This window comes from Rhinolophus ferrumequinum, chromosome 11 (genome assembly GCF_004115265.2).
Source record: "Rhinolophus ferrumequinum isolate MPI-CBG mRhiFer1 chromosome 11, mRhiFer1_v1.p, whole genome shotgun sequence".
NCBI lineage: Eukaryota > Metazoa > Chordata > Mammalia > Chiroptera > Rhinolophidae > Rhinolophus > Rhinolophus ferrumequinum.
Window position 1 is genome coordinate 903,611 of NC_046294.1, and position 10,999 is coordinate 914,609.

The following is a 10,999-nucleotide window of genomic DNA, read 5'->3' on the forward strand; positions in this document are numbered from 1 at the left end:
TTAGGAAGTTCGTCCTGCCTCCCCCACCCCCCGGGCTCCCCTTCGTGGCCTGCACCCCGGCCACCTCTGTGGAGCCCGCAGCTTGTCGCAGCGCCTCTCGGCCCGGACACGTCCACCCTCCACAGGCCGCCCCTCGGCCCAACCCCAAGACCCAGACCTTGCCAAGCAAGGCCAAGCTGACTGACAAGCCTCTACAGGGCACCAAGTCGAACCCGCTCCCGGCCGGCGCCCAGGCCCGGCCCCCTGTGTCCGGCAGCCTCGGCCCCCAGCTGGCCCTGCCCCCCGGGCCGGCCACCCTGCCGGCCTCCACCCGGCTCCCACCCACTGGAACTGAACCAAACACCAAATCTGTCCCCACAATACAGGTGACCCCTCACCCCTCTCCAAGGGGCAGTCCCCTCCCCACCCCCAAGGGGACGCCCGTGCACACGCCCAAGGAGAGCCCAGCGGGCACGCCCAACCCCACACCGCCGTCCAGCCCCAGCGTCGGAGGGGTGCCCTGGAGGACACGGCTCAACTCCATCAAGAACAGCTTCCTGGGGTCGCCCCGCTTCCACCGCCGGAAACTGCAAGGTGAGTGCAGTGACAAGGCAAGGGACAGGCGGCCTGTGGGGGGCAGTACCATCCGTTGGGGGACAGTAGGGCTGGCTAAAGGCCAGACAAGTCACGGCCTGATTTCAGCACCAGAGGTCAGGACAGCTCCCCATGTCCCAAGGCCCGGAGGTTGTGGTCAGGGCTGGCCTGTGCCCGCAGGTGCAAGGACGGGGGAGAGCGGGCTCCACAGGACGCCCCACGTGCAGGGGAAAGGGCGGAGTGGTCACACCTGCTCTCCCTGTCCCTGTTTGCAGTCCCGACGCCAGAGGAGATGTCCAACCTGACACCGGAGTCCTCCCCAGAGTAAGTGGTCCCTGCCATGCGCTTCACCCACTGGGCGCTCCCGTCTCGCACCTCCTCCCTGGGCCCGGGCTGCCACTGGCCCCTCCCTCCAGTCTCCGCACTGTGGGCGCCAGGCCAGCAGCAGGGTGGGGGCCGCTGGGGAAATCCAGCTCTGCTCAGAAGCCACAGCCTGGGGTGACGAACCTGGGCTGGCTGGAGGCGAGGGACATGGCCATGACTCCCAGTGAGTGTCCACGCCACGCCTGCTGAGCCCCAGCTCGCTCACACTGCCCTGCACGTGCTGGGGTGGGCGGCCGGCTGGCGGGAGGCTGCTGTGACTTCACACAGGCAGGCGGCCAGTGTCTGAAGGAAGGGAAGTGGTTGTCACTGTGTTGCGTGCTCTGGGTGAGGCTGGGGACACCGCCCCACAGCGGGCGCCTCCCGCTGGCACCCAGGCCCCAAGGTGCTGGGTTAGGGACTCGGTCATCCCAGGGGTGTGTCCCTTCACTGGCCATTTTCTGCTGTTGTCGAAAGCTTTCCCAAACATACTCTTAACGGAATTGTTACGTTCTTCAGAAAGGTTGAAAAGCCACCACTGTAGCCTGACGTTGTCAGGGGGCCTGCAGCCTCTCCTCAGTGAGTCCCTGTGGAGGGCTTGTTCCTCCACCGGAGGGGCCAATGGGAACGAGCAGACGCGGTGGCCCTGGTGGCCCTGGGAGGCTTGGTGCAGCCAACCCCACAGAGGACATGCTCCTGGCCCCGAGACGTCTGTCCCTCAGCTGCCAGAGTCCCGCATCAGTCAGGGTCCTCAAGAAACAGCCAGGAGGATGTGTGGGTGGGCAGGTTGGAGACGACGTCTGGCAGGCTGGAAACTGAGGTTGGGGCCCTGCTGCAGGCCACGGGCAGGGCGTCTGTGGCCATGGAGGAGAACGTCCTCTTTGCTGGGAAACCCCAGCCTTTGCCGTTAAGGCTGTCGACTGACTGGACGGGGCCCACCCACGCGCTGGGGGCGTTGCTGGCTACCTCCCACGTCTACAAACTACCTCTGAAGAAACAATGCCCTATGTTGGACCACACTGGCACGTTGACACCTAAAGTAACTGTCACAGGCCCGTCCCCACATGCCGTCCACTGGCCTTTCTGGCTCAGCCAGACAAGAAGCCAGGTTTGCATTGTGACTCTTCCATCTTCATCAAGGGAGAGACAGCAGAGCCCCCACTGGTGGGTTCCCAAGCTGCCCCCCTCAAGCGTTTCCTGGGCTCCAGGCCCCAGGGTGGTGTGGGGACCACGGCAAGCCGTCAGGGCAGGAGCCCGCACTTGGCAATGCAGCACATGTCCGGGGAGGGAAGCCGAGTGAGGCTGCGCGGTGTGAAAGCACATGTGTCTCCAGTTCGTCACCTCGGCGTCCTGCTGCTGAGCTCCCCAGGCCAGGCACAGGCGGCTCCAATGGACGAGGGTGGAAAGGGCTGTGTTGGCAGGCGGGTTGGTCTCCGGAATTCTCAAGGTGGCTGAAGAGCAGCTCTGGAAATGAGCAAGGGAAGAAGTCCCACGGCCATGAAAGCCACTGGCAGTGTGTTGGAACAGCAGAGAGCGCTGGGGAACGACCTGCCAACACGGAGCAAGACGCTGCACGGCGGACCAGGCCGGGCTCGGCGCTGAACATGCTGGGGTGACCACCTCCTCCCGGGTCCCTGCTTCTGCATCACTGACCCCCAGTTTGAGGGGGCGCATTTGATGGGTGGAGCCCTGGTCACGTGTCCACATTGTGGCTGCAAGGGAGGCGGCAAGAAGGCAGCCTGGGTGTTCTCTAGTGAAGACTGCATGACAGACGGCTCCCAACACTCAGCAGCGTAAACAGTGTCCTGATCGTCTCAGTCTGTGGTCAGGACCTGGCGCGCCCAACAAGCCCTCGGCTTTAGGGCGCCGACCGGGCTGTGCTCATCGCAAAGCTGGACGGGAGCAGGACCTGCAGCTGAGCTCAGGGTGTTGGCAGGACTCGGGTCTGTGTGGGCCAGTCCACTGGTCAGTGGTTCACCAAAAGCAGGGGAGACCTGCTAGCAAAATGGGAGTCACAGCCTTATGGAAACTGATCTCGGAGGTGACATCCACTTTTCTGGTTTTCTTGGTCAGAAGCAAGTCACAGGCCTTGCCCATGCCCAAGGGAGAGGTCTGCACGGATGTGAATCCAGGAGGCAGGACGCTTGGGGTGGCTGAAGGGTCCATCCCACACTGGTGTGCGCTGTCACGGGGGGCGGGGGAGGAGGTTCCACCTCAGAATGGTGGCCCCAGACACAGGACAGTGACAAGACCAGCGTGGTGACCAACCAAACAGATTAAGGGAAGCCCTGGGCGCGGGTGAGGTGAGGGGCCAGGCAGGGGGGTGTTGCCAGCCCGGGTCTCTGCAGGTGCAGCCTCTGCCCTGCCTGGCACAGCAGCTGGGTCCCTGGGGTTTGAAGCCACCTCTGTGACCCACAGAGTGACCTGGGCTGGTTCAACAGGGAGGTGGGCAGCAGGGCTGCCACCAGCCCCTGGGATGGAAGGTATGGAGGGTGGCCTGGGGTCCCTGGTCTCCCCCACCATACCCATGCAGGTCCCTGGCCTGCCCCAACCACCACCCCTACCTCCAGCACTCCCCCTGCTCCCCTTGCAGTCCCAGGGCGGGGGGCACTTTCCAGAGACGTGCCTTAACAGAGAAGAGCAAAGCTGGGGGTCAGGGTGGGCTCTCCTTTCCTTTCTGGTGGGATTCCAGTGGGTGCTGTCTGGGTCCAAGCAGTGGGGGAAGGTGGGGTGTCAGGCCCAGGGCTGTGGGATAAGTAGTCGGGTCAGGGCCAGGTGGAGGGGTTAGGTCCAGGGGGGCTGTCAGGGATGAGGCAGGTGGGGGTCAGGGTCAGGATAATGGGGTCAGCGTCAGGAGAGCAGGGTCAGGAGAACGAAGTCAGGGTCAGGGTAAGAATGATGGGGTCAGGGTCAGGAGAGCAGGATCAGGGTCAGGATGGTGGGCTCAGGGTCAGGGTCAGAATGATGGACTCAGGGTCAGGATGAGGGGGTCAGGGTCAGGAGAGTGGAGTCAGGGTCAGGGCAGTGAGCTGGTTCTCTGCCAGAGGGGAGGGGAGGGCAGGTCTGTCCTCAGAGGCTCAGCATCGGACATAATCAGCCTCCGGCACCCCACACCCCCCCGCAGGCTGGCCAAGAAGTCCTGGTTCGGGAACTTCATCAGCCTGGAGAAGGAGGAGCAGATCTTCGTGGTCCTCAAGGACAAGCCTCTGAGCTCCATCAAAGCCGATATCGTTCACGCCTTCCTGTCGGTGAGCCTCAGACGCCCCACACAGAGCGCCCTTCACTCCCTCGGCAGACAGACATGTCTCCCACCTACGCTGGCAGGGGCCCCTGGCCTGGGGAAGAGCAGGCTGTCATTCTGAGCAGCCCTAGGTGTGGGCCGGGCAGGGGCACAGGGAGCTGGCGGGTTAGGGCGGAAGACGGGCCTTGACCAAACAAGTCCCACTGTGTACAGGCCCCAACGGGGGCTGGGCTGTGGCGACCAAGGGCACTGGGGACCAGCTGGGCCTCTGCCCACCCCCACATGCTGCTGGCCTCCTGCGGCCCCTCACCTCACCTCCTCCTGCGGCCTAGTGGCTTTCTGAGGGTGGCTGCACTCAGGCCTCCCGTGGCTTCCACTTGTCCTTGCGAGGCTATCACGTGTGAGGGGCAGAAAGCCCGCCAGGGGCCGCGCCTCGCCTGTGTGGGGCCTGCCTGTGCTGCGCTCACCATCGGGGTGGGCAGGACCTGCCTGGTGGTATCTCCAACTCAGGGCACCCCCACCACCCCGGCTTCAGCCACGGCTCCCTGAGGGCTGTGAGGACTGCTCAGTGTTCTCACCAGATGTTTCCAGGGGCCAGGAGAGCCCAACACCAGGCAGGGGGTCGGCCTCGAGCTGGACGCAGGCACCCTGCTCCTCTCCGCTGCCCTCCGAAGCCCCCAGGACGCCAAGAACTCCCAGTGACATGGCCTCAGCCACTGCGCTCTTCAGCTGCCCGATGCAGGCTGGCCCTTCTAACCTTGAGGCCCCTACTATGTGCTCTTGAGAGGCAGAGCTCTGTCCTGGGGTGACCCTCTGAGGCAAGACCGCCGCCGGGTTTGCTGTGAATAGCATTTCACATGCTGCTGCGTAACCCAAATACGCTGAGCGCTGCAGGCTCCCAGAACCAGCAGGGCAGTGGGGCACTGTCCCCAGCAATGGTCACATGGCCTTGCCCTCAGGAGGCAGCCAAGGCTTCGCCCCTCCACCCTTGGTCCTTGCAGCTGCTCTGTGGGGCGGCCCCGCCCTCACTGTCCTCCGTGCTCCTCTCCCACCATAGGAAGCACTGCCCTCAGGACCTCTGTCTGTCCTGCTCTCAGCGCCCCTGCTGGCTGGCCCTGCTAGGTGGAGGCCAGCTCCCTAGCTGGAGGGTTCCTTCTGGCCACATCCATGTCACAGAAGAAGCCCAGACGGGTGGCTCGCGGGGCCAGTTTCCCAGGCTGGTGCGCGGCCTGTGCTGGGGGGGCAGGTCCGTGCTCACGCCCCCCTGCCACCCTGCAGATCCCCAGCCTCAGTCACAGCGTCATCTCCCAGACCAGCTTCCGGGCTGAGTACAAGGCCACGGGCGGCCCAGCAGTGTTCCAGAAGCCGGTCAAGTTCCAAGTGGACATCACGTACACCGAGGGCGGGGCGGCACAGAAGGAGAACGGCGTCTACTCCGTCACATTCACGCTTCTGTCAGGTGAGCCGCCAAGCCGAGGGCACGGGCTCTGGGCCCCCCTGCCCGGGCATAACCCCCCGTCTCCCCCAGGCCCGAGCCGCCGCTTCAAGAGGGTCGTGGAGACCATTCAGACCCAGCTGCTGAGCACACACGACCAGCCATCGGCCCAGCACTTATCAGGTGAGGCGGGGCTCAGCTCGGGCAGCCCCGGGGCTGGCACGCAGGGCGTGGCCCCTCCCACTGCCCCCTCCCCCCAGCTGCGCCGCGCCCCCAGGGAGCAGGGCCTCCCCAGCGTGGCGCGCCGGCCGTCTCTGCACACCCAGGGAGGTAGGGCCCAGCACACCACACTGAAAAGGCGCCTCTTGTCCACTGTAGAACCCTCCCCGCCAGCGCCAGGACTAAGCTGGGGTGCTGGGCTTAAGGGCCAGAAGGTGGCCACCAGCTACGAGAGTAGCCTCTGACGCTGGCAGGTAAGGTGTCCGGCCCCGCCGCTGGGGCAGGGAGGGGGCTGCGGTCAGGTCCTCTGCCAAGGGCCAGGCTGGCCCTGAGAAGGGCACCATGTGCCCACTCCCATGGCCAGTGGCCAGCTCCCGGCCCTGGACAGGCCACGCAGGACCAGAACCCAGGCTGAGGCCCTGGGGCAGAGAAAGCAGGCTCTGGGAGAGCAGTGACCCAAGTCCCGCCTGGAGCCCTGCCCCCGTGGGGTTCCCCCATAGCACCCTGCAAAGGCTGTGGCCCTGGTGCCCAGTCCAGCTGACATGTGGCAGGGCTGCCTGCCGCCTGCCTTCCCCAAGACGGGCCTATGATGATCTGGCCCTGAGCAGGACAGAGGGGGCCTGAGGCCCCAGTCAAAGCAGGGGCACCCCAGTTGGGCCTAGAGAAGCCACACAGGAAAAGGAGCTGCCCAGGCCTGGAGGCGCTGGGGGCCCGGGAATCAGAGGGTCACACTGCTCGGTGTCTGGTGGGGAGCGGGCTGCAGCGGGGTGGGTGTGGGCAAGCCCACGGCGGGCACGGGCACCTGCAAGTCACCGTCTGTTAGTGAGGGTGTGCGGTGCATGTCTGGACAGCGGTGAGGGACAGGGTTGCCGTGAGGCCGGTTGTGGGGCTTGGGCTCCCGGAGCACAGCGTCCAGCTCAAGTCCTGCCTCTCTGAGCACCCTGCGCTGTCTGCGGCCTCGGTGGGCCTTTTCCAAGCCTGTTGGGTCACCTTCTGTGCTTCTGTGTGGGGTCCTAATGGCCAGACTGGTCCACCCGTCCACCCTGCCCCTGCCATCCTCATTCCATCATCTGTGTGTCACCACCCTCCTTTTCTCCCCCACCGTGTGCCTCATCGCCCCACTGGTGGGTCGGGGCTGCAGCACCTCCCAAGGAGCGGGCCCATTCTCCTGGCCCTAGAAGCCAGGCTGCCAGGGAGTCGGGTGCCTCTGGCTCTGCAGCCTAAGGTCTCCATCTCAGAGCAGGGCAGTGTGACAGGGAACCAGGCCGGGGAAGGACAGAGCTTGTCCAGGAAGGCCAGCAAAGCCCAGGGCCTGGCGTGCTGCTCAGAGGGTACCTGTGCCTGCAGCCCCCCAAAGCAGGGGCCCTTGTTGGCCCTGACTTGTTTAGCCCTGCACCCCAATCCAGGTCTCTGGAGACTCTGGGGGGCCCACTGCGGGCCCCAAAGCCATCTCCCCTGCCCTCCTCCAGGGTGCCCTGTACCTGGGGAGTGCAACCTGGGAGGCCCCATCGCCAGGCCTCCCCCATGGGTCTCCTGTGCGCCAGCGTTTCCCAGCACCCTTCCTCCCGAGTACTGGGTGCTCTTGTCCAGCAAGCGCAGGGCCAGCGCCACCACAGGAGGTGGGTGGAAGCAGGAGCCCTCAGGCACCAGGCCAAGATCCCAGTAGGGCCCCCAGCCCAGGGAGGCGATGCGGAGAGGACACATCCTCCCTTACCCGGGCCTTAGTGAGAGCTTTGGGGCAGCAGCCCCCACCCCACGGCCCTGTTGCCTCCCCCAGCCCAGCCCTCCGCCAGTAACAACAGTCCCAGGCCCAGCCACCGGTGTGAGAGGGTCACAGAGGGGGTGTGGCAGAGGGGCACGGTGAGGACACGGAGGTGGCCAGCACAGACCATGGCCAGAGCCCTGGGCTTCTCAGCTCCAGAGCATGTGTCCAGAGCCCAGGCCAGGACACAGTGGAGGGAGGGCCAGGCAGGCCTAGGTGGCCCAGGGGGCAAGGCCATGTCCTGTCCTCAGGCTCTGGTCTACTGCCCAGGAGGTGGCCCCCACTTGATGCCTGCATTGAGCCCTGCCCACTCCAGGCTCCACCCTCTGTTGAGCCCCCGCCCCACTCTTGGCTCCGCCTTCTGCTCTGAGCCCCAATCCACTCCAGGCTCCACCTTCTACTGAGCTCTGCCCCACTCCAGGCTTTGCCCTTCTAAACCCCACTGCACTCCAGGCTCCAGTCCCTGCCCTGAGTGCCTGCTCCAGGCTCCGCCCTCCCGAGCCCCACCCCTCTCTGGGCTCCGCCCCTTCCCTGAGGGTCTGGCCATGTGGCAGTGCCAGCTGAGGTCCTAGAGGTCCTAGCGGGAAGCCTTTTTCACACGTCTCCCTCCCTCTCTCCGTTCTGTGCTCCAGACACCACTAACTGTATGGAAATGATGACGGGGAGGCTTTCCAAATGTGGTAAGAACCCCTCAAGATCACCTGGGCCCCCCAGCCTATCACCCCCACCTGCGACTTGCTCCCAGCTGGGTGCTGCCCTCGCTGCCCCTGGGGCTGTCCTGGGGTCCCTGTGTAGCTTGGGGCCCACACACACACACACAGGGGACCCAGCATAGGCTCCCCACAAGTCCAGCCACGCCTCTGCCAGGAGCAGCCTCTGTCACTCACCTACCAGGGCCGGCACAGGCCTGGCGGGCGTGATCTCAGTGCTCAGAGCAGGAAAAGGTCCTCGTGCCCTGCGGCCAGGAAGGGTCACCTGTGTGGGCTCTGGCCTGGGGTTAGCAGGAAGCCAGCACCAGGCCCTCTGTCCACTGGAGGGGTCCGGGTGGGGGGTGGCGCTCCTGCGGAGACCACACAGGCACTCCCTCCCCCCTGTACCTGGCAGGGAGAGGAAGGGCCCCACATGCTCTGAGCTCAGGTGGGGGTCAGGTTTAGGAACAGTTGAGCTGACCCCTAGCAATGCATCTGGACAGTGAGCACTGGGCCCCCCCGGGAGGGGGTGGTCAAACCATCCCTGCCCCCTTCCTCCTGACCTCAGGACATTCCCCACTCTGGCTGCCTACCCCCAGCCCTTCCACATCCAAGCTTTCCATGCCTGTCCACCCATCCATCCATCTGTCTGTCTGTCTGCTGCTGACCGCTGTGTCCACACTCTGGGCTAGCCAGGGGAGGAGTGTGGCAGGCACGCTGGCTCCAGCCTCCCAGGTCAGAGCAGGCCCCGTGGCCTTGTGCAATCAGCCACCAGTCCCAGGGTCCTGCTCAGCCTCGGGGCTCGTGGCAGCCGTCTATGCCTCTGTGGTCACTGTTGGGCAGGCCAGCCAGCGAGGCCAGAGGGGAAGCCGTCACTGGTGTCTGAGCGCAGTGCGTGGCTGAGGTGGAGGGGAGGGCTGGGCCTGCAGGGCCAGGCCTGCCGAGGGGGAGGGGTCTCCCTCCTGCCCTGGGTTCCCACCCCACAGCTCAGAGGCCTAGAGGTCCCAGCTTCTGGTCCCCACAGCACCAGCCCCTGGCACACAGGGACTCCCTGCCGGCCGCCTGCCCACCCTGCTTGCTGTCGCCTGTCCCCGCCCCCCCACGCCCATCTCAGACCTCACCTCCTTGGGTTTTTCTTTCTCTAGTCGAGGCCCTTTGGTTCATTTGTTTGTTTGTTCTCTTTCTCTCTCCTTCCCTCCCTTCCTCTTTCTCTCCCTTTTTTTTTTCTTTTCTTTCTTTTTTTCTTTTGTCTTCTGTTCTGTGTACCCAGGCAGCCCATTGAGTAACTTCTTTGACGTAATTAAACAACTTTTTTCAGACGAGAAGAACGGGCAGGCGGCCCAGGCCCCCAGCACGCCCGCCAAGCGGAGTGCCCACAGCCCACTCGGTGACTCGGCCGCTGGCCCTGGCCCTGGAGGGGATGCCGAGTACCCAACGGGCAAGGACGTGGCCAAGACGGGGCCACCGGCCGCACAGCGCGAGCAGCCTTAGACACATAGCCCCTCCCCCAGCACGGCCCTGACAGTGGCCACCAAGGCCACCTCGCCACCCGCCCGCCTCCCGCCCTGTGTGGACCCAGGGCCACGCTCATCTGTCCATCTAGACTGTTGCGAAGCCGGGGAGGAAAGGAAAGGGGGCACTAGGGCCACTGCCTGCGGCTGGACCTGCCCGTGCCCGCTCTCTCTTTCTCTCGCTGTCTCTCTCTCTGCCTGTGTCTGACAACGTCACTGTTTCCACTCTGATACCAGGAATTATCCCGAAAAGTTAACATGTCACCTCCACGAGGCCATCCTCTGGGCTCCGCGCCGGACACCGGCCGACTGAAGGCAGCTGCTGTGGACCTGCCCTCTGCCCTCCTGCTGCGGCCCGCCCACCCGCCCGCTGGCTCCGCCCACCCGCCCGCAGGCTCCGCCCGCCCGCGCCCGCTGGCTCCGCCCGCCCGTGAGACGGCGCTGCCGGGTCTCCGCTCCGCATGGCCACCCGGAGGAGGACCTGGCTTCGAGGGGAAGCCGCCTCCGGCCCCGCCGACCGGACTCGCAGTGACCAGAGCCCTCGGCTGGTGCAGCCCGCCCAGGCCGGCCTCCAGGGCGGGCCCGTGGTGGGCGAAGCAGCTTCTCCTCGGCCGTGTCCTCCCCGCAGCCCCTCCTCGTCCCAAGCGTGGGCGTGGCCCGGTCCGCTGCTTGTCCGCACCCGGCTCCGCAGCTCGGGCGGCGCAGTGCGCCCCGGGCCTGGCATCCGCCCTGGCCCAGGCGGACCTGGACCCGGAGGCAGCCACCCGCCCCGGGCTGGCCTAGGAGATCAGTATTATTTATTTGCTGTTTTAACTTATTGAGTTTCTTTACTTCTCTGTTCAGGGAAGGGGCGGCGGCAGCAGCGCCCTCCTGCCGTCTGTCTGTGTGTCTTGGGCAGGGTGGGCCCGTGGGAGCGCCAGGGGCGGCGGGGGGCAGGCCGGTGGGTGCAGCGCTGGCAAGCTACTGTAAACTTTAAAGAATTCCTGCAAGATATTTTTATAAACTTTTTTTTCTCAGTTGTTTTTGGAAAAGGGTGTGGGGGTGGGGGGAGCCGCTGGGGCAGGGTAGGTTTGTGTTGGGCTCTTGCTTTGGGTCTTTCTACACACACATATATATATTTAAAGAAAGGCGCGGTCCGCTCTATCCCGGGTTCTGCCCGGTCACCGTGGAGAAGCGACTCCAGGCCTGTGGGGCGCCCGGGTGGCCGCT

The 10,999-nt window shown here is 65.1% G+C and overlaps 1 protein-coding gene across 18 annotated transcripts in view; it reads left to right on the forward strand.

Moving 5' to 3' along the window:
* The window catches only part of BRSK2 (BR serine/threonine kinase 2), a 54,228-nt gene extending 44,037 nt beyond the window's left edge, over nucleotides 1-10,191 (forward strand). For 4 of the 18 annotated variants that reach the window (XM_033120760.1, XM_033120765.1, XM_033120770.1 and 1 more), the window contains exons 15-21: nucleotides 366-573; nucleotides 849-897; nucleotides 4,058-4,181; nucleotides 5,453-5,633; nucleotides 5,703-5,792; nucleotides 8,223-8,270; nucleotides 9,550-9,803. In XM_033120760.1, the coding sequence (XP_032976651.1) occupies nucleotides 366-573; nucleotides 849-897; nucleotides 4,058-4,181; nucleotides 5,453-5,633; nucleotides 5,703-5,792; nucleotides 8,223-8,270; nucleotides 9,550-9,770 (921 nt within the window). In that variant the 3' untranslated portion in view covers nucleotides 9,771-9,803. Of the gene's footprint in view, nucleotides 1-365; nucleotides 574-848; nucleotides 898-4,057; nucleotides 4,182-5,452; nucleotides 5,634-5,702; nucleotides 5,793-5,987; nucleotides 6,083-8,222; nucleotides 8,271-9,549 lie in introns of all 18 variants that reach the window. The other 14 variants (XR_004424425.1, XR_004424423.1, XM_033120772.1 and 11 more) reach the window with 10 other exon arrangements.
* The last annotated feature ends 808 nt before the right edge of the window (nucleotides 10,192-10,999 follow it).